The sequence below is a fragment of the Poecilia reticulata genome, linkage group LG23 (genome assembly GCF_000633615.1).
Source record: "Poecilia reticulata strain Guanapo linkage group LG23, Guppy_female_1.0+MT, whole genome shotgun sequence".
NCBI lineage: Eukaryota > Metazoa > Chordata > Actinopteri > Cyprinodontiformes > Poeciliidae > Poecilia > Poecilia reticulata.
Window position 1 is genome coordinate 3,329,652 of NC_024353.1, and position 23,027 is coordinate 3,352,678.

The following is a 23,027-nucleotide window of genomic DNA, read 5'->3' on the forward strand; positions in this document are numbered from 1 at the left end:
ATATGTGAGAGTGCAAGCCTGGGAGTTGTCAAGACTGTTGATATGCATGAAGTTTTTTTTTTTTTTTTTTTTTTTTGAGGCTGCTCAGATGTAGGCCATGCACACGGGGTTCAAAAACAAAACAAAGTCGACGAGTTCGAGAAAAAACCCCAACAAAAGACACATTCTGAAGCCTGAAGGGCTTTTGTTTTCTGACATAAAGAAATAGATACACTGCACTCACCTGTAATTAGTTATACTTATGCTTTGCATTTGCCTAATGTGAATGGTAAAATGCAAAACCAACCGATTGTTGAAGATAAGGGGCTTAGCAGTGTTCAGTACCAAATAATTTTGTAGTTTGCACAGCAAATTAAAAGATCAGATAGCATTCACAACGTGCTAAACGTTGTTGATTACGGCATTTTTTAAAATGTTTTTACAATGCAGTCATGCGACTCTCTTATGGTTTAGCTGGAGGCCATATTGTCCAAAACAGGTTTTCACTTTCCAGATAGGCTGCTGCTTGAATTAGATTTTAAAAAGTTAGTTTTTACATTGGACGTTGAAATCAAGTTATTGTTTTATTCCTCTAAGTCAGAACAAAAGTTTCTCTACTTTGTGACTTTCTGTAGTGATTTAGCTCTTTCCCATCTGTTAAACACTAAATGACCTTTGCACTGCAGCAGCTGCTCTGCAAGAACCTTTACTGCTTCTATTTGTTATTCACAACCATCACTGGGCAATATGGATTTACTGCTATTACACTAAATGAAGAACTGGAGCTTTTTTTCGTTTACTTATTAAACTTTCTTATTGTTTTTGCTAAACCTACACACAAAGTTCCCTTTCGGTTTTGTCTGTTTCCCTTTTTTGTTTTGTTTTTATCCTCATGATCGTTCCTCATGATCGTTCTCTCAAACTCCCCTCTTTCTATTTGTATATGTTTTTACGCCACAAACTATAGCTGGGAATCTTAAAAAATAAAACCCCCAGTGTTCCCTGAAAGAGGAAGCTGCAGCACTGACACTGCCTTTTTACCACGAGCAGAGAAATCCTCTTTCGTTCACATGACGATCACAACTAGACCTTGGTCCTACTGAAAAAAGGGGGAGAGCAAAAAAAAAAAAAAAAAGTGCAAACTTCGATAAGTCTACGGGCGTCTTTTTGAACTCCAGATAGCTGTGGCTCGACGACCACATGGCTGCCTCTCAGTCAGTCACATGCACCGGGGTAGTCATTTGGTAAATAGAGTGTGTAACAGACGGAGGACCTATCAGTCTGACCACTAATTAGACAAAGCCCAGGAGAGACGGGGTTCTGATGTACAGACTGAGGGAGCGGCAAAGGCAGAGAGGATTATGAGGACAGAGTATGGATGTGTGCGACTTCAGGGAAGCCTTCTAGTAGAGCACTGATCCTGTTTATCTCATGACCTTAAAAAAAAAAGAGAAATATCTACTTGATCCTTATGCTTCTCACTGAGAGGAATTACCTGACAAGTGGTGAATTCCCCTCCAGCATGTAGCACAGGGACTTTTCCTTTTTCTAGTCGAGGCCACTGTTTTTTTTAACCTTTTGGACTCACTCTGTGACAGAGGTTTGTAAGCAATACTGCTGAAGTTTCTGTGTATATTTTCCAAAGAAGCATAAAAATGAAGCTCCTGATTTTTATTAGTGTCACAACACAGTGTGGTGATATAATCGCTTGAGGTTTGTTACATCGGTGCGAAAAAGCGTTTAACTTTTTCAGATTATAATTTTTTTGGGGGGGCCGGGGAGGGGTTTCTTTCTGACACACTGTTTCAAATCATCAAACAAATACCCAACAGAGATAATGTGGATAATAATAGCAAAATGCAGTTTTCAAATGATTATTTCATTTATTTAGGGGGGAAAAATTAATTCAAAACCAGCCAGATTTGTTGAAGTTGTGGTACTGTGACCACAGGTTGTTTCTGCTCAAAATTATTCCGTGTAGCTGAAACAAAACAATTCCTGCGAAGAAGAGGGCTTTGAAATTCCCCTTCGGGGAAGCAGAAGACTTATTGCCAGGAATTGTAAATTCTTGATGGCAGTTATCACCAATGGTGGCGCAATCACGTCTGACATTGTGAAAAAGTAACATCCACCTCAAAGAATCCCTTTGGTTTTGCTTGAACGTTTCGTCTCGTGAATAAAATCAGCAGTTGATTACTACATTAATTTTTTACCTTATTTGTTTAAAGATCTAAAACATTCTAATGTAAAATATCCAGGAATAATTGGATACAATCTTTAATGCTTTTTCTCAACAATCTACAAAGACAAGAATACCAAAGAGGGTATGCTCTGCATAATTAGCAATAAAAAAACTATTGAATTTAGCAGGTGAAATCATTATGAAGCTTCCAAATTCCTGTTTTTGTGTCACACACCTGCTCTGATATTAATAAATGGTATATATATATATATATATACCATCTTTATTAATGTTCATTAATGGTACATTGTTACAGCAGCTGTAATAATAATTACTTTTTTGTTTCTGATTAAAAACAATCAAATCACGTGATGTATTGTTGCTATGATCATAGTAAATATTGTGAAAATATGGTATTTTAAAGGTTTTAATTCTTGGTTGTGGTTCTTGCCTAATCTTACAGAACCAATTTGACTCCATCGTCTTTGGACACCCCATCAGATTATGCTTCCACATCCATATTATATTATGAGGATATCTTGAGTAAATCTCTTACAGATAAGAGGCTAGACTTGGTCTACAGAATATCTTATTCTGATTCTTTTCAGAGACCCAATTACATATAGAAAATACAGCTATAACACACTTTAAACACAGAGCCAATCAGCAGGCATCGCAGCATCACACATCTCTCGACACATCCTTTGACACTTTTTCCATGATCTCATGAGGAAGCAGGTGCAAACAATATGGGGGACTGTTGCACAACAACTGGCTGTAATATGAGGTATGCTAGGGAGCAGGAAAAAACACAGATAGCAGGTGATAGAGTGCACACAAGGACGTGTTTCGGGTGAAAGTCAAAGATTTGTGATCTTGCGATGAAAGCTCATGCATGCTTGACAATATTAGCAGATGTGAAACTTTGGCTTGATATTTGTAAATAGCTTGCTTGATGAAGCAAGAGCACAAATGTTTCAACACGAACTCTTTACTGAACATCAGAAAGGGATTTTTGAGTAAAAAAAAAAAAAAGACATCTAAGTAAAAACCATTTGGTCCACTTCCACATTTGTCTCCTCCTCTGTCTTGTCTCATTGTTTTCATTTACTGCCGGCGGCTCCTGCAACTGCCTTCAGCTCACTGCTCAAATCTAGATACCAGCACCTGTTCCCTCTGCTACCCAGCTGCTTTCTGTTTGAATATACCACTTTATGTCCAAATCAGAGCATCTCGGTGTGTAATTTGGTGCTCTAATTCTTGCTTTGGCAGTATATAGAAATGATTTTCAGCAATTTTCTTTTTAGATGATGACATGGCTTCAACAGACGAACTAAACGAGAGCAAACACATTTAATTAAGCCTTAAGCCTTTGAATTGTAAACTCCTTGTATTTACACATGCAAAGCAAAAGCTCAGACATGTCTGAGGTCGAGCCTCGTCATGAACTTTTACTTGTGATAAACAGCGTTCCTTAAGTTTTGGTTGTGAAACAAGAGGTTTGTTGTTCCTCCTCCTCTCTCTGCTCGTGTTGCTGCGTCTTAACATGTATTAACAAATCTAACTCTGATCTGCAATGTTGCCATAAACAAGTATCTGTTCCGAAATGAGGCCAAATGAGAGCCCCAGAAATGTGTACTAATACATAATACTATTAGTTATTTACCAGATATACATTAATAAAGCAGCTATAGGTGGATGAAGGGGTGAACTCACCTGGAGTCTCCAGGTCATTTCACCTGACCTGAAGTCCAGGTGAACTGACCTGGAATCAGATTTACACAGCGAAGAGAATGACATGAACTGGACTCATTGTTGACTGTCCCTGGATTCAAATCAGTCACGTAGCCGCCTGTATGGGACGTGGACGGGTGTAAACGTCACTGTTGTGGACACAACATGATCCCGGATGTGTGACTGGATATGGCTACTGCAAGGCAAAGAGTATACTTATCCTATTTCAAAATTCATAATGTCATCCATTTAATTTCCCGTTGGAGTTATTAGTGTTTTGGAATTGGTGAACGTAAGGATTCCGATTCTCTTATTTTATTTATTTTTTGTTATTCTGTTAAATGCCAGAGACAATATATCTGGCTTTTATCCAAAAATGAAGACCATTGTGTCCAACCTTTACAGAACAAAACATTGAAAAAAAAAAAGTACAACCTGGCTGTTTAAAAAGAATTTTCATTTTTCATTTACAACTTATTGTATTGTTTTCTAAAGGTAGTGGCCAGTTTAAAAGTAATATGATAAATCTTTTGTTTGGAAAATGAGGTTTGTGTCATGAGGGAATTACATGAGAAAACATAAAGCAGCAATAATTAGATTTAGAAGATTTGATTATTGGAAAAAAACAAACAAACAAGAAAAAACATGGACTCTCAGCTGAATACTAAATGCAGCTACAATATGTGACAATGGAAATCCCACAATAAGGATTTGTGCTTTACTGGTTACTTTGGGAAATATGAGCACCATTACACTAAAATCCTATAATCCAGACATTTATTTCTGGAATCCGTGTTCCGGCTGCAGCCTGGTTGTTGTCTGTGTGTTGTGCCTTGTTATTGGAGCGTGATGCTCCTCATGTACCACTTGCAGCCAATAGCAGTTGTCGTCTTTCTCGTTCTTGCCAAGTTTGATCTCCACGCCAAACTTGGTAAAAGCTGACGAAGCACCCAGAGGCCTAACAGTGCCGCCTTTCTTCATTTCAAGTTTTAGTTGAGCGACGCAATGTTGCAACACAAGTACAAGACCATCCCTTTATCTCTGATTGCTGCAGCCGTTTTACTTAGTGTTTTTCGTCTTTCATGTTGTTGTGTTGGTTATATATTTCAGGTTATGTGGTGACAAAAGTGTCCACTGTGTTGAGTTTTCAGTCTGTGGCAATTTCGTGAAACTAAACAAGGAGAAAAACTAAAAAGAACCTCAGAAGTTTAGATTTTGTTATGATCCCGTAAAAGTAGCAGGAGGCTTAAAAAAGGACTTACTGACTTTGTTTCTAAAGATTTCTTCTTATTGTGGTTGCCTAATGTTCATTTAAATAAAAATGTACACTGACTCCAGTATACTGACTTGGTAGAAGAAAACTTTAAGAGGAAATAATTGTTTCATCATAATAATCAATGTGACACTTCCTGACAAATCTGCCAACCTCATTTTTGCTAACAGCATGTGGTTTTCTCCTATAACATTTCACAAGGTTAGAGCAAACAGAGAGAGAGAAAGAGAGACCTTTGACCTTTGCATTTTCACAAGCGCTCCAGGTCATTGGTGTCCAAGCCTTTAGCCAAGTGGGGCAAAAACGTTGAGAGCACCAGCGGGACACAAATGAGTGATTTTTAAATAAAAACGCAAAATCAAATTTCACAGCGATGTCTTTTTCTTTTCCTTTTAATGTTCTCAACATTAAACTAAACATGGGATATTTTAATAAAACAAGCAGATCTACTGTCGGCATCAACGTTTGCAGTAATTTAACAGCTGCTTGTGCTGTTTGGTCAGATTTATACAGATTTATACTTGTCACAGGCCAAACAGGCAAGTTCCGACGGCTACAAGCTTTAGGTGTGCTACTTTGTTTAAAGCTCTTACAGGGATCCAGTTGCAGTTTAGTAAAGGCAGATATCAGATTTTTATTTAAAACTTTGTGGCATTTACCGGATCTCGTTCCTGCATTTGACTTGAGTTTTTTGTTGTTTTTGTGATGCTTTGTTCAATTTATGAAGGTAGTGGTTTATTTTTTTAATCACTCTATTGTCACATCATAAACTTTCCTTGCTTTAACCAGCAGAAGGTGCTACAACAGGGCGGGCGTTCAGAAAGCCAGCAGAAGAACTCATTAACATCACTCTTTATTTCTTGGGCAGCGCTGACGGAAACGGCTCAAGCGCCGTCTCGTTCCAGGATGAAAATGAACTCCGGACGAAGCCGAGGAAAACGCCAACGGAAAGCCGCCATTTAAAGATGAGATCCCAAGTCGTGCGGTCAAATAAAGAGTTAACGGAGCACATTTAAACTTGACAGCTTCAGCAAATCCTGTCTTTCACAACTATCTGTAGACTCAACGTGAGAGAAAGCCATCTGGGTTTTCTTCTTTTTTTTTTTTTTCTTCTTCCCCCCACCTAATTTTACACAGAACAAACACTCACTTTCCAGTAGGTCAGCCAATTTCCCCACCACAAGCGACTACATACGGTGTTTGCTTTACCAACATTATCGCAGGAAACCAGCAACACCTGCTGTAGGACGTGTAACGTAGAAAGAGAGAGAGAGAGCGGTTCACCCTTATCGATCAGTGAATGGGTCGGTAAGGATAAACTTATTGGTTAAAGCATCATGTGTTCGATTATGAAAGACTTGACACTTCTGGAGGTTTTTTGTTTTTTTTCTGGTCAGCCACATTCAGAGCATGGCAGATAAAATTAGAACCCAGACTCACTGTGGCTTAAAGGTAATGGCTGCTGACGTGAATGCCACAGCTGCTCGACCGCCACAGTTTTTCCGTGTGTGTGTGTGTGTGTGTGTGTGTGTGTGTGTGTGTGTGTGTGCATCACCTGTTTGCAAAGCTTTGCTCCGCAAAGGGTCACCTTCGCTTGCGTGACTAAATGTTTTAGCGTGTTCGGTGTGTCTCGATTTACTGCTGCAGCGCTTCCTTCTTTCTAGGAAAACCTCAATAAGTCGGTGGATGTGTCTTTGCTTTACAGTACACAGCACCAATACAGGTACAAACATTATGTTAAAGCACGAAGGAAACATTAAGAAAAGGATAGAGAGAATGTTCTACTGTCAGGATCTTGGGTTGGTTTGGGGACTTTCTGAGTTTGTAGTTTTTTCTTTTTTATTCCATACCTGTGTTTGTGCCTCTCTTTCCAATCCTTATCCGTGATTTGAAGCCATATTTCTGAATTTTTATTCATTTATTCTTGAAATTCCATTAAAATAAAAGCGTACAACAAAACAATATGTCATCTTTTTTTTTGCTTCATGCATTGAGTATGAAGATCTAATCATGTTTTCCATCTCATTTTGCTGTTTTGACATCCTGTTTAATCCGCACTGGAAGTGCTTCAGTTTAATTTCTAATATTTTTGAAAAATTCAGCATATTTTGCACCATTAAATTTTGTCTATGTACTCCTTCCTCCACGGTCACAATTCAGAGATTAAAAAAAGAGGGATAAATTATATGTTAGCGATTCCTTGGCACAACAGAGGCCTGGGTATTTGTTACATGTTTGCAGCCATGCAACCAGCCACACTCCTAGTTCCCATTGAGCAAACCTGTTTCCATTTACCTGATTGCTGCCAGCAGTATTTATCTGCGGTTTTTTTCGTGCTCCACTCCCTAAAAGCTTCTGCTGACACCACATACCTCAAGTCTTGTCTGTCTAGTATTGTTTTGTTTTCAAGTTTTAGTTCAACGGCACAACCTGTATCTGGATCAATTTAGCCTTTTAGAGAGAGAGAAACACTGCAGTCCTTTTTCTGTCGATCGTTTTTGAATTGCCTTAGTGCTTTTTTTTTTTTTTTACTGGGAAAAGAAGCATGTTGGGATGTTAAAAATGCAGAAAGCAGAATTTGTTCAGCAAAAAGCCACTTAAATAAAACATGTTTTACTATTTCAGTTATATAAAACAAAAGTTAATTTTATACCTCTTCATTACATTTTAAGTGTTTAGCCTATTCTAAACAGACACTACTCAGTTTCCAGCTCTTTAGCAGATCCTCTGCCTCCATTGATCACTGAGAACATGTTCCACTTTCATAAAGAAAAAATAAATCAAATCCTTGTTTTGTCAAATCTACAAATGTCTTTTTTAATATATGAGAAATGTGCTTTAGCGTGCAGGATGTTTGAAAGAAACATCAAACCATTCTAGGATATTTTGCAACTGTCACAACAATTTAGAATTTTAGGAACTTGGTTGTAACTTTAAAAGCTTCACAAAGATGAGGATAAATATACATTATGAATGTGTTGCACCCTGGCTGGCTGGTTGTGCAGCATAGCTGAAAACTAAAGGAGAGAGTTTGCAACAGTGGAACTCCTTTGACCTGAGCTTGAGATCACTGGATTTTTTTTTCCCCGTAACAATTGTAGCAATAGCAATAACCGCCAATTAAAACATTAATAAATGTAGGTGTTGAATGCCACAAAACGGTAAGCAACGCAAACTGAAACCAGCAGGTATTTTAAAGTTTTTGAACTGCGGTTTTGCTGAGCTGTTCCTGGAAATATCATCAGCCAGGACTGAATGCTGAGCACCCTGGGATTTTATATGACCTGTTCTGGCTCACTGACGCCTGATAAACTCGACTCCTTAAGACCTGAAGGTGTTGGCTTGGTATGAAGCCGAAGCTGGTCCAGTGCCGTATTAACGTTTCTGCATACGCAGCTGATTTAAGCTTAAAAAAAAAAAAAAAAAAACACATAATAAACACACCTCTTTAAAGATCGAACCAAATACCTACATTTAATGACTCAGTTTAAGCTTTTTTTTAAGGCCATATTGGAGCCTTTCCCTTCCTTATAAGGCATAAGTTAATGTTTCAACATCACTGGGGGAGGGTCAACAGTTATCTAGCAGCACAGGTCAAAGTTGGGAAAGATGGCTGTAAAAAAAAAACCCCACAAAAATAGGACAAGGCCAGAGATCTTCTCATTACGAACCAGAATAAACCATTCATTTTCTTCACATTGGAAAAAGGGGCAAATTTGTGGATCAAAAGAAAACGACACCGATTGAATCAGTTTTCCACCGCAAGTGTTTGTAAAGCAGCTGGGGATTTAGTGTCTTGTTCAATAAGATTCTGAAAATAGTTCTAAAAGAACAACAAAAAAGAAAGTCCACCTTCTGTCTTTGGAGCACACGCTGGGACGCTTGCCAACAACTTTGAATCATAATCCTTAGTCTTAAACCACCCGGCAGCTCCCATGTGACGGAGGCAAACTTTAAGTCTTCCACAAATAATCAACAAATGCGCTCGTTTTTCCAGGAGGGAACAAAACAAGTTATTAATAGGGATATTTAAGAATCAGGGCAAACTGGCTTCTGCTACACACTTGCGTATTTTATCTGGGAAGAAATATAGAATGGAGATCAACAGGGAAATTGACAATGAAGGGGGAGGAAGGTGGGGAAATATTGAGTGAATGAAAGTTTGTGCTGGACATTTTCAAATGCCAGGTGAGAGACGTGTTGTATGTGTGACTGAAAAAGCCTCTGTGTCGTTTGCGAGGTGTTTCATTGCTGCTTCAGACGGTGTTACATGCCTCTATAGGCGAACTCCTGTGCCGGCGCGTGCGTCATTCATTCGTCCCCGGTGAACTTTAAATGCCATTAAAGAATAGCAAGACCTCTGCCATTAGTGTAACAGGATCTAATGACTGAGAGCTGTAGGAACCGAATACACACCCGCAATCGGTTTGCATCAAGAGGGGTAGACCCTCAATCTCAGGCATACCAGAAGCCATTATCGCTCCTCCAGTTTTTCTTTTTTTTCCATAGCACTAATGTGGATATGTGTGAGAGGGAGTAAATGAATGTGACTATCTGAGGGAGACAGAAGAATGGGGATCGAAATTATAGCGCCCATCATCCGTCTCTGCAGTTTTGATTTTCAGGAGCAAGAAGAGACGAGACCCTCAATGTCACCCTCATGGGCTCCCGGAGGCGCTCGGGGGGTGGGGGGGTGGCAAGTCGTCTTATTTTCCCCACTCCGAGAGGCGGCCACATCTCTTCCAGTAAACTATAATTATCACCAAACGGATGCAGATTACAGCAGGAGGGAGCAGTGAGGATTCTGAACAAAGGCGCAGAAAATGATAGGCCTGTTATTGAGGTGGTATAATAACGGCAAATAGATCCTAAATGAGCTGATTCTGTGGCTCACAATGAATTTCCCATCCAAGCCAATGAAGACGGAGTCGGTGGGACGGGAACGGGGTCACTGGGCACAAGATCTGTTGCTGGTAATTTTGCTCACCTGAATCTCAGGTACCGTAGAGAGATGGGGGGGATAAGTGGTTATCCTCGTTTCTTTCTTTTAATGCTCTGCTAATGAAATCGCTGTTGGTTAAATTGGAATTTTGAAGTCCAATTTCTTGAGCTTAAAGCATGGGAGTGACTGAACGGGCTGCGGGCCATATTTAGAGAGCTCCAGACCCACTGGTTTCGTGTTTCAGTGCGGCTCTTGTAACATAGGAGGCCGATCGCTTTGACGGGGGGGGTGGGTTAGGGGCATAGATCAGAAATGTTGCAGAAAAAAGAATCCAACCTCGATGGCGTCGGCTCTAAAATGAAACACACATGGCTCTGCGGTGGCGGATGTATACACAAGCAATCATGCGGACGCTGAAACTCACAGGCAGATCTAAAGGACGCAGGTTGGAGACATAAACATTCGCATTTATGGCTTGTGCAAAACTTGGAAACATTTGGAAAAGGTTTGTCGCGCCAACGTCCCCCACCCCCACCCCCCCTCCCAACCAATCGCCTTTTACAGTGTGCTTTTTCTCGGTCATCTTATCAGCCCTGTTTTAACACCACCACCTTTTTTCTCCTCTTCCACACGTACAGAGTAAACATCACAGCCACTCCCCTCTGTCTCCTATCACCAGGTATTTCTGGATCCTCATTGGCTACCTGCAGGCCCAGCTTGCAACACCTCCCGAGGGTTCATTGACCTCCACTCCCTCGGTCTCTGTGAAACAACAACAACGTCGACTTGAAAGAATCTGAATAAAGTCAGCTGTGGTGACTAATCTACGTGGATAAACACCCACCTGCATTCTGAGGTAATGCTTTGCACAGCTTGTCCTGGCTTCGTGAAAGTCTGCACATTCAGCACTTGCTGCTGCTCTTTCCATACTGTCCCAAAGAAATAATAAATAAAAAAAAAAGCCAACGGACTTCTGCTCGAGTGTTTTAGCACATTTATGGAAACATGGAGACTGGTGTTTTTTTTTTTTTTTTTTATGCAAACAAGGTGAAGCTGTGAGGTGTGATGTACAGTTCACGCTTCGGGCTCCTCACGGTTCAGCCAGAAGTTATTTTGTACCAGGATTCGCATAGAAATGTGAAACCGGGGCCGTTCCCATACGCTCTGCGTACTTGACGTGAGCCGAGGCGCGTCATGAGGCGGAGGTGGAGGTTAAACCTACACACCTGCAGCCCCTTTTTATGGAAGCGAAAACGGCCTGCAGACAGTGCCACGTTCATGCAGGACGGGGGAATTCTGAATCGCGGTGAATGTTTACTGTTAGCTTGGCGACTTTTCAAAGCATACATGCAAAACTAGTAAAGCAACATAGCAGCTCCAGGCGGATCGTAGCGACTCGGCTCACTCGCCGTTCTGACACGTTTGCAGGAAAATGTCAAAGGCCCCATAATTCATGGATTTCTTTAAATGCATTTAGTTTTGAAGCCATGTCACTGTAACGTGCTTCCATTGACCCATTTAGGAATAATGATGTACTAATAAACTTGCCTCCACTTGCCAGGTCTACAGATGGGGTTTTTGGTTAATGCTATTTACTGATACAAGCATGCTTTTTACAGTGTTAAGTCAACACAAAAGCAGACACACCCACTCCAATTCATCCTGCAGGACTTTTACCTGGTTCTTCTGTTCTAGAGGCTGAGCAGATCTCTACTATTTTTCTCTGCAAAAAAATAATAACGTGGTATAAAATGTGCAAAGCTGGTAGAGATCTACTCCAGACGAATGGCAGCTGTAAGTGTTCTACAAAGTGTTGCCACACTTCTCAATTTTTTCCTACACTTGAGAATTATATACTATTTAATCTTGGTCCATCATGTAAGCAAACGATAACATTTGTTGAATTTTGTGGCTGTAATGGGACAGAATGTGAAAAACTTTCAGCAGAGTAAATATTATTACACGTATTTACTCTGTTTACATGTAAAAGTATTCATTTATGTCCACAAAGAAGGATAGCTGCATGGACTTTATATAGAAATAAAGATGAGATCATGCACAATTTTTAATTTTAGTAACAAAACACATTTTTAAAAAATCAAAGTTTGTCCATTCATATGAATTTTCTTTTTTTCCTTTTTTTTATGTCAACTTTTTTTGAAGAGTATGGAACTGATTGAAGCGCAACGAAAACCCTTCAAAAAAACAAAAATGTTTCAATGAAACGAGCTTTTATCAATTTATTTGATCAATTGCGCATTTTGGCACTGTAGAAATATTTTCCTTTGTTGTTTTCAGATTACATTTGTCACATTCCTACTGCAGACATTTTTCTACTAGAATTTGATGATGCACCAGAATAAATGAATGAAGTGGAAGGATATTCTATGTCTTTATCTACCAAATACAATCTGCCTGAGTGTAATTGAGACCCTGAATATCTGAATAAATAGCATTTGCTGTGTTCAAATGTGTTGAAAGAGGCCAACTTAAGAATATACTTTAACTTTACGGTCTACTTGCAAAACCATTAATGTTTGGTACCACACTAAACACACTTGAGAAACTTGGTGGAGGGAGCATCATGCTGTGGGAGTGTGTAGCATGTTCCGAGAATCTGATCAAAGATTGATTTCTCTGAAAACAGGGCAATCCTGGAAAATTACTTTAACTCGTTTAAAAATGATCAAAATACATGAATGGTCTGAATAAAACAGTGAGCTGACCTCATTGCTTAACAATGTCCGATTTAATTTGATTTTAGTTGTCGTACTAAATGTGTCCTCAAACAAAAGCAGTTAAATCATCGGACTCGTATACCAACCCATAAAAGTGACTTTTATTGACATTTACAGTATGACAAACGCATTTATGTAATGTAAGAGAGGGCCATAAAAAAGCCCAACCTAAATGTGTGACGAGAAGGTCACTGCTGCTTTTGCCGGTCAAAAATAGTATAAGAATATAAATGTATAAAAAATAAATAAAATTCATGTAGATCAGTTTAAGCTTACCTGTTTATCTCAGTTTTAAAAAGATCTTTGTTATATAAAAATGTGATGTTTTTTTTTTCTTTCAAGACGAAACAATCTCAAAATCTGTCATTCTAGAAAGACAAGCAGCTGCACAATAAGAGGAAATCCTTCAAGACGAACTGATCCGCCTTATCTATGTTCATTTCACTGCTCTGTCAAAATGAAGCGTTGAAAATGGTTAGCTTTATTTCACTTTTCTTAAAACGGACGTTTCATTTTCAACCCGGCTGCAGCCGGGGGAGGAAACCCTCATTCTCATTTTGGAACCATGTTTAAAAAAGTAAAACAAAACCACAAGATAAAAAAAAAATTAAAAAAAAAGATTGGAATGTTTCCGAAACAAACTCGCTCACATTAACCGGGCGGAGCGCAGAACTACGGCGGCCAGATCGAGCTTTCCATCCGAGTGATGTTATCAGGAAGGAGGTGCCAACATCAACTGCTCCAACAAGAATGAAAAACAAACTGCAGTCATATGATTTTTTAGCTTCATCCAAATATTTCTCTGATTGACAACTGCTATCGTTGCATCCATCCACCATGAACCTGCATGATGCTGTCAGGAGGAAGTTTGTTCCAAGACAACAAAAAGAACCTTACAATTTTCTTCAGAGGCATCGCAGCTCAATCTGGAGAAGTTTGAATACCAATGCTTGTCATGCATTTTAAACTTTTCTTAGAAATGACTTCTTAGTCGTCAAATTTAGGAGGAAGATGTTTCTTTCAAGCTACGCTCTACTTTGTTTGGGTCTAACACACAAAGTTTAAAAAAAAGATAAAAAATGCGAATCTGTTCAAGGGGCATGAATACTTCTGAAACGCTATAGAAAAAAATCTTCTAAAAATGTTTATTAAATAAGGAAAAAGGCCCCAAACTAGGGGGGGAAACATTAAAAAGGGTGTGTACTGTACAGTCACCGTTACGCATGACTTGGTGAAACCACAATCCAGGATCATTCCCTAACAAAGAAGCCCACCCATGTCTGGAACCTCCCTTTTTTTTTTTTTTTTTTTTTTTTTACATTTTCTTCATTGCTGCAGCACACCACGATTATGACCGAGACTGCACGAAGACTGCTGATGTTGAAACTACGGCGTAGTTAAACACCACTCATCCCTGCATGCAGGTTTTGACTCCTGGGCCTGGGGAGGCTTTTGTTTCTGGTTATTTTAAATGCTGAGAGCGGCAGAAATCGTGCACACGTACTGTATTATTATCTGGCTTACCCTGGTGTTCAGTTTGAAAAATACTCATTGTTGAGCTTAAAATCTAAAATGTTGCGGAAAAATGTCATTTTGATTCAACAATTGCCTATTGTGAATGATGATTGCGAATAAGTTTTCTTTTTTTTTGTTGTTTTTTTTAAACTTTCTAAAACCTAAACTCTGTTATGTTTTCACAGCTTCTATGAGGGGTGCAGTAAACTGATATTAGTGACGCAAACGCAGCACAAAAAGAAGAGTACAGGTTATACTAACCGTTTCTTTGGAATGAAATCATCGCTTAAGGACGGAGGAGAGCCATCAGGAAAAGTAAAAAGGATTCTCGTCTAGACTGTTGCATAATGCATGAGGCAGATTTTGCGGTCAGGAGTCCATAAGCCACGTAAACAATATTCTTCCAGAGAGTCTGCGTGAAACACAAGAAAACAACCATGAAGTCCGAAGCTTTATCTTTTTATTGGACGCAACAAAATCGTTCTAGACGGCCGTAAAAGATAAAGCAGCGTTTGAAATATTATCTGTTATAAAAATCTGATGTAGGAGAATGTTTATGATGCAGGTACGCTAATTGATACTCAACACTACGAGTTGTAAACATTTTTTTATTTTGCCAATGCTTTACTTATTACAAAATACCAGTGATTTAAAATCTGAATCTAGAATAAAAGACTCGCAGGCGGACTCTGCTTACTCACTATGTGACTTTTGAATGTGGTGTTTGGCACTTCATTTAATTCAGGGGCATCAGAGTAAAGGAGGAAATGCATTTCCGAAACATATTCAGATGTTTATTAGCGAAATAACTTTGAAAACCTTGAACTTTAGTTATTGCACTACTTTTTTATTTTTCATCCGTGTCATAAAATCTGAATAAAATACATTGAGTTTTTTTGGGCTGTAGCATGAGAGAATAGGAAAAAACCAAAAAAAATGAAAGCGATTTTGAATATTTCTGCAAGGCAGTCAGTAATATTAAATAGTTGCAAGTTTGCACTGCTCCACCTCACAGCAAGAGGGCTATAGGTCAACTCCCAGCTGGTGCCTCCCCGGGTTGTGTTTGTGTGCGTGGGGGTTTTCTGTGGGCGTTCTGGTTTCCTCCCACAAAACAAGCAGCTTCGCTTAATTGGCAACTCTATTTTGGGTTCCTGTGTGTGTATATTTGTCTTTATGTTCCCTTGTGAATATGCCATCCCTCTCGCCGGAAAAGACTCCAATCCTTCTGCGAAACGGATAAAGGGATCCTTTCATTTTTAAGCTCGAGTTCAAACGCTAAATGTCACATGTTTTTGAATTTCTTTTTCCGTGCGTCCCGAACTGTCTTTCAAACCTTCCATAAAGTGCAACTATATCCACTTCCTTAGGCGAAGCTGTTGCACAACAACAGCAGCATAGCAAACTCAGGCTGGTTTGTGGTTTCTAAAGGTCACGCTTGCACTGGTCTAAAGTTCTTCACCAGCAGTGATCCGATCCGCCTCTGCTTCCTGACCCAGAGTTGCAGCTGTGCTGCAGAAAATCAAGATGATGGCAATGAATGAAACCTTTGTTTTCCACCCAACACCAAAGAGAGCATGCATGTACACGAGTGAGGGACCAAGTTTAGACATTACCAACGGCAAAGAACTTTAAGATGTTTCCATTCTGAGCACATTGCTCCTGTATAAACTTTGGGTTTACAGAATAACAGACAACACTGACAACAAAGAAGTTCAGTCCCACTCTGGATGGAGCAGTTTTCAAGGATCCATGTAATCAGTTATTGATCCATGTGAGCATCCCTGGCCTCCGTGGCGTCTGTGCTGAGGTCAGCAGGAAGTTCCCACAGACCCGCAGAGTGTAAACACAGCTGCCTGGATCAGTGTGTGCATTCATGTATGTTGGGAGGGCAGTCATAGGACTGGAGGTGGGGTAGAAAGCTGGGGCAGCGAGGCTGTCGAAGAGGGGAGGGGTCGAAGATCCTGAAAGGAACAATTGTGGATGACACTGAGGGGGTCTTGGAAATAGGCGGGGGTTAATGCATAGAGCTGAAAGTAAACAAGAAGGCCGGGCTTTGTTTGGACTTCAGTGTCAGAAAGCAGGAAAGCTGACAGAGTGCATACGATGTATGCATTCGGATAATGATCCGAGTTCGTTGAGTTGCTTGTCATAGTCTGCTGAACGTCAAGAGGAGCCCACGACGGGTGCTAATCTTTGTGAAGAAAAAAAGTTTTGAAGAATTTAGACTGAAAAAGTTACAACCATATATATACTATATGCATATATATGTGCGTATGTTCATACATACCAAACCTAGAAAAATGCTTTCAGGCAAAAAGTAACAAAGACAAAAAAACAGTATGTTGTGAAGCAATACAACAGCTGCAGAGAGCTAAAGATTCAGATGACATAAACGACAGAATACAAAAACATTTGGCACATAAATAACAGCAGAGCATCTGTACAGCACTAAGTTCTTGAGTTATTACAAAAGGTTTAAAATAGTTTAAAAAAAAAAAAACTGCAGGCCTGAGACAAGTACTGCATGAAGATGCAAAACCTTATTATTTAATGTCTTGCATCTGAAATGTTTTCGGCAACTAATACTTCTGCAATGCTAAATATTTTTCAAATGTATGTGATATATTGTGTTTCTGAACTCCTTCCACTTGTCTAAACCAATCTGGAAATGGTGAACTATATAGTCTGCAGTATTGGTGAACTGATTCTGACTGAAAATATGTTCTGCTTTTGAATCTGCAGGCCGTACGTTAAAACAGTTATAAAATAACCTGCCTATTGTTTCGGTTATGTCTGCCGTTTGGAATATTGACATGTCGGAGCATTTTTATCAAAAGTTTCATGGGCATAGCGAAAGGACTCCTCAAAAGTTTTCTGTCCGACAAACAGGAGCAGGAGAGTTTTTGGCCAGGCGGTCAAAGGGCAACAGTCCAGGGGTCACAGAGAACTGAGCTCTACAGAGAGAGGCGGCCATCTTTTGTTCACTGGGAAGATTTATACTGAGCATGAAGACAAATGTAATAAAGGAACAGATTCTATAGGCTGCTTGTATTTATAATTCAGTGCTTTTACATGACGCTTAGTTGGATTCGGGCTGGATTCACGCATCATGCACCAGTTAGCTTGTTTTACATAAGACAGATTCACTCCTACACTTTGTTTTCAGGAGCTCTGAAGGCATTCTGCCCACATGAGAGAGAACAACGAGGACACGCACACCAGCACATATATTTCTTTACAGTGGAAACAAGTGTGTTGAATCCACATTCCCAGTAACAGTGGGAACCGCTAACAACATAGCCGCTGCCTTCCTTTACAGGCCTGTAAAAACACAGACGGTAAATGGAAAATGGTAGGGAATGGCGTGTGGAGTTTGGGTGACATCAGAGGAAGCGCAGCGGAGTTTTTCCCTTCTGTGGCTGTAAGAGACGCAGCTTCTGCTGCACAAATACAATAGGTGAATGCTGTTCAGATGAGAGGGAGGACGGAAGATGCTGCAGATCATACCAGCATGTAGTGTGGTTAAAAAAAACAATTCGACATATTAATGGGATTTCTCCACAAATTCTTGACATTTGTATGTATTTCATGCTTTTTATAAGACTTCTGGTCTTGTCTGACGCTAAAATTAAATCAAAATCAGCAGCTTTTACACTTTGAATCGGTTTAAAAACTGATGTTTTTGACATAAGGGACAGCTTTATGCATCATCAATAAAATGTCCCACAGAGATATGTCAGAATTATAATATATTTAACTAGGCAAAGGGGGGGAAAAACACTTTTCCCTGCTGTTTACATGTAGCTCGACTAAACTGAAGACGTAACGAAACAGATTGGGTTTGAATAAAATACAGTGCAATAGCGCCTCCTGTCGGTCATTTTTTGTAGAGGAACGAGATAAGAAACTGGAAGAAAAATATACTCATAAAAACATGAATATGATGTAACGAAATAAGAGATACGCGACCTGTTTTACAGATGAGATTAGTCTGTATAATGACGTGAATTGTACACATCATTATACTTTTTCTGAAGTAAAAGTATTAAAACAGTTGATTGTAGAATGCTGAGTCTATAGGCAACAATAAGCCCTGGGCTTCAGTGTATTCCTTTTTGTAAAATAATTGTAAAATAGTTTTAATTGGTTTCTTATTTTTTTCCTGCTATGTTGTAAATTTACCAAAATAAAGATAATTTGAATCCGAGTTACCTCTCACGACCCCACTAAGGGACAAGGGGTGTAAAGAAAAGAGATGGATGGATGAATCCGAGTTTAAAGTTTTGTGACCACAAGGCGCCATCTGGTGGCCAGATAGAGCCACTAATACTATCAGGATAACGTATTGAAACCAAAAGCTGCAACAGAATTCTATCAAGTATTTTGCTGTTTGATTCAGTGAATTTTATGTTTTTAAGTATATATATTTATATAAACCAAATACCAGTAAAAAGTTGGCATAAGAACATGAAGATGCATGTGGCAGCAAGTTAAAACTTACCTTTTCCTCTATTGATCTTGAGAAACAAAATCATACATATTTGCACAAATTACATCGACATCTTCCACACAGCCTTTGATGACACCACTGCTTACAATACTTGTTGAAGAGGGATTTTATTTCCTTATGAAAAATGTTTTACGGAAATCAAAAGACCAATAAGTTTTTTTGCTTGACAGAAACTTTTCTGCAATGAAGACGTAACATTGTGGAATAAATGTGTTAACGTCTTCTTAAGCTGAGAAAAACAAAGCAAGCTGAACTTTTAGGTTAGATGAAGCTGTTGGGCTTATCGGTTATCTCAAGTGTGGGAGAGAAAACTCGCATACTCGGCTCTTTTCAAACACACTTCTAAACAAAACCTTACCAGTGTATCTTTGTTGTAAAGATAGCTCACATAGGGGCATTAACATGTGGGGCAGATAACGTTCCTAAAGAAATCTCAAAAGGGAGATTTAGATCAGGGGAATATGAATAATGGTCCAAACGACAGACGTGTTATCTTCCTTTGTCAAGACTGGAATTGCGTACTGCAGCGCTGGCCTATTCAAAGACCGAATCGTCTCCTGCAGCTGAGGTGTGAGTGGGACTTGGCCTTTCCGTAAAAGCAATTCACCAAGGAAGAAGCTCAAACAAAGAACAACAGTCTCATTATTATTTATTTGTTCTAAGAATTTATATTACTGTTGTAATATTCTTTAAATTAAATCTTTTGAATCCAACATTTGCTCTATAGAAATATTTACACATTGCACAGTGAATTTGGTATGTTTGGTTACAATCAAAATGATAATTTTCTAAAAAAAAAAAATTAAATAAACGACTCCAGAAAGAAGAACAAAAAATTGAATCACAACAATTGTTGGCTACAAAACGTGTGAAATAGATTAAGGCAGTGTGTAGACGATGGAAAGTTCAGTCCCCAGCTGCAGAAAGTAGGCAGCGACACTACTTGATAAACAGTGCAAAACCTCAACAGTCTAGCAACGCCGGAAGTTTGGGCTCTAAATACAAGAAGTGCGATGAGAAAAACGGAACCAATTTTCTTAAAATCGCTGCACTTTTTAAATTTTCCGTCCCATTTAAAGCCTCCATCTACACCAAAGATCCAAGATGGTGGAAGCTTCCATTCTCCCGCTCTGGAGCTTATTACTCTTTTTCCAAGCTGTCCAAATCTGCTTCAGGATCAAACGGAAAGACATCTGACCAATCTGAACTGAAGACGGCAGGAAAGACCGGCTGAGCGGGTGAGACTACGCTAACAGGCTCAGTCCTGCCTCCGCGGTACGCAGCCTTCCATCTCCAAGACTTCGGGCCAGCCCTCGTATTTGTTAGTGTCGGCGCTGTTCTTTATGTGCTGAAGAGAGAAGGAGAGACAAAAGAAATCCATGACAAACCTGAGCAGGTATGTAGCTACGCTAGGCAGAGCTAATTGGTCTTAAGTAAGCAACACCAAGACAGAAACAAGGCTTCGTAGTGGGCAAATATGGATGCTGAAGAGGCATAAATGGAACGACGGTGGCATCTTAAGGGCGTAGTGAGTTCAGTGGGATGTGAACTTCGACTGGAACAAACCCAAATGAAACTCCAGACTGTTGGAAATGAAAACAACGAGAGGGGAAGATGCACGAAGGTTGTGGGAGGTGACGTCACCTGCTCGAATGGCGTTTTGGTCTTGATGCCTTTCCCTCCTACAAAGATCCAGTTGTCCCGGAAGGCCAGGATCCCCACAGCCGAGCTGCCCAGATCTGCAATCAGCTTCCTGGCTTCATCATTGAGTCTGTAGAACCAAAGACATAACATGGGAAAAAAAAAAAACACATCTAATTGAATCTGTAGAATCCATAAGTAGAAGTCGTCGCTTACTTTGTTGCTGGGTCATCGAATGAGGCCATCATTACGATTGTCCCCTCTTCAATTTCTTTGAGAAATTTAATAAACGGAGCCACGTCTATAAAGGGTTACAGACACAGTTAGCTCGGTGCAAACATCTTTACACGCCTAAAACGGAAATACACACTGACCTCCTGCCCACATGTCATAATAAGCGGTCTTTAACAGTTCTCCTGTTTTTCCTGGCGAGAAAAAAAGAAAAAAGAAGTTAGGAATAAAACTAGAAATTTACATGTGAAATTACAAATTTTAGTTTGAAAAGCTGTCGTACCATTGAGCAAGGCGATATTGATCCCTCTCCCAACATTGTTCTTTACACCGCTCATTAATCTACAACAGAAAGTCAGAGGATTGCATAATTAGAGCTCACTGTGTTTTTTTTTTGTTTTTCCCTGACGTGGCCTGTTGTTGTCAACACCAACACACAGGACTCTCAACATATGAGTTACAAAAGGTTAAAAAAAAAAAAAAAGAAAAAAAGAAGCAGGTCGATACTACAAAAAGTGTGTATTGTGCTTTCTGCAGTATTATTTTACCATCTTATCAACTGAATTTGACTTACAGTTTGTCCTCCAGGCACATTCTGGGGCCGACCACGCTGGCAGCTCCGCTGGTCAGCTTGAAGGCCATGTGTCCAGGTGGACACGCCTTGGAAAGGCCACATTTATGGACAGCTGGCTTTGTGTCTGCAAAATACCACATGAATCTATAAATACAGCCATGGCAACAATGTGCAATGAGGCTTGAACCGTTTTTTTAATTATTATTATTATTATTGAATCATAAATGCACAATGAAGAATAAAATTCAACCTTTAGACTAAAGTACGTTAAGTAATAAATCTAGAAGTAAAGCAAATATCATAAACGCTCAGAAAAATGTTCTCTGTCTGCTGCAACCTCATAAAAATATAGATAAAGTGTTTTCTACAGAATAGTTTTTAATGCAAGCACACTAATAATTGTCATGCTGAATTACTAAAGTTAAAAAGATGGATTTTTCAAGACTTTCAGTATACAATAATACAACAAGTTATCTTATTTTAAGGCTTTTAAGCATCTGACTCTGCATCATTTCACAGCAGTGATTGTGCAAAGATAAAATGAAAGATGGATAATTTGCGAATACGTACGAGCTTCATTTGCTGGCAAAGATCTGGCTAAAAAGCAAGGGGGGAAAAAACACAGAAAAGTGGAAAAAAAAAGTGAGTAAGAAAAACGTCAATCATCACAAGCACCTCCCTTAGTTCTTAAAGAACGACTTCCACGTCTATTTTACGGACAGCGTTGCGTAACATCCAGTAGAGAAACGCATAAAAATGACAAAAGCCGCCACTCACACATCATGCTGCCTAGTCTGAATTCCACGTTTATCTCCAGCAGCTGAAAAGCCAGAAACACAGCAAGGAGGAACGCTAAGATGAGCGCCGCTAACTTCAAAATGCCTGCAAGGTGAACACATGCAGAGCGTGAAAAACTTTATTTAAAAAAGGGGCGGAAAAAAAATCATTAATGCATTTATTTAGTACTTACCGCTAGCCCTGAACATCCTAGCGAGCCTCCCGCCACGTTTTCTTCACAGCCAACAACCTTAAAATTGTGAAGCAATTTTTTATTTTTATTTTTTTTTTATCAGTTTTTGTGTTTTACGTCTGCGCAACAAAGACGGAAGCGCACTCTTAAGACGTTAGCTGTGGCTAACAAGTTCTGGCCAGTTAATGACTAATAATCACCTTCGGTCTGCCTTATTATCCAAATAATACAAATAAACACAACTCATTGGATATGACGCTGACTACCAACATCTGTTTATAAACGCTAACTAGCACAAACTGCAGCTTTACTCGCTAAACTGACTCTGTATCTCTGACTATTTGCAAAAATTATTGCAGTTCAGGATTATTAAATGCTTTAACTTTTCTTACGTACCGACTCCAGAGCAGCTGGATTTAAACTTCTTTAAGAGACTAGTTAACAGACAGACTGATAGTGCCGAAGCTTCCTGTAACCCAAGCCGAAGAAAACAGGTGAAGATGCGTCACTCTCTTCAGAAAAACATGGATACATAAAGACGGGTCTAAACATGGATACATAAAGACGGGTCTTCAATTACACAAATTTATTGAATGGGTCTGGATATGGACAAGAAAGGACACTTTAAAACTTGGTAAAAGTATTTATTATTATTATTATTATTTTTTTGGCTGGTCTTGTACATTGGGGTATTTTCTGTCAGTTTCAAAAACAAGATCTATGCTTTTTGTTGCTATT

At 39.3% G+C, this 23,027-nt stretch overlaps 1 protein-coding gene and 1 long non-coding RNA gene across 3 annotated transcripts in view; one reads left to right on the forward strand and one right to left on the reverse strand.

The window, feature by feature from the left end:
* LOC103459209 (uncharacterized) overlaps positions 1-11,041 on the forward strand; it is a 121,467-nt gene extending 110,426 nt beyond the window's left edge. The window contains exon 4 of the long non-coding RNA XR_532692.1: positions 10,790-11,041. This is a non-coding gene — a long non-coding RNA (uncharacterized LOC103459209). The remainder of the gene's footprint in view (positions 1-10,789) is intronic.
* An 8,464-nt stretch (positions 11,042-19,505) lies between these two features.
* On the reverse strand, positions 19,506-22,788 carry fam3c (FAM3 metabolism regulating signaling molecule C). Of its 2 annotated transcripts, XM_008400585.1 has the most exons (10): positions 22,686-22,788; positions 22,290-22,346; positions 22,097-22,201; positions 21,890-21,916; positions 21,320-21,443; positions 21,029-21,087; positions 20,889-20,939; positions 20,731-20,815; positions 20,518-20,644; positions 19,506-20,221 (listed from the first exon to the last, which is right to left on the reverse strand). In XM_008400585.1, the coding sequence occupies exons 2-10, from the start codon at positions 22,303-22,305 to the stop codon at positions 20,132-20,134; spliced, it is 684 nt and encodes a 227-aa protein (XP_008398807.1). In that variant the 5' UTR covers positions 22,306-22,346; positions 22,686-22,788; the 3' UTR covers positions 19,506-20,131. The 2 variants fall into 2 exon arrangements, with proteins under 2 accessions (XP_008398807.1, XP_008398808.1); XM_008400586.1 differs by lacking the exon at positions 21,890-21,916.
* Between the last annotated feature and the right edge of the window lie 239 nt (positions 22,789-23,027).

What these genes read in the sequence shown, in the direction of transcription:
- fam3c (XM_008400585.1), bottom strand. An exon ending in TTTGCCAGCAAATGAAGCTC is followed by an intron (nt 21,444 to 21,889) that starts GTACGTATTCGC and finishes GGTATTTTGCAG; the next exon opens with ACACAAAGCCAGCTGTCCAT. An exon ending in ATGTGCCTGGAGGACAAACT is followed by an intron (nt 21,088 to 21,319) that starts GTAAGTCAAATT and finishes TTTCTGTTGTAG; the next exon opens with ATTAATGAGCGGTGTAAAGA.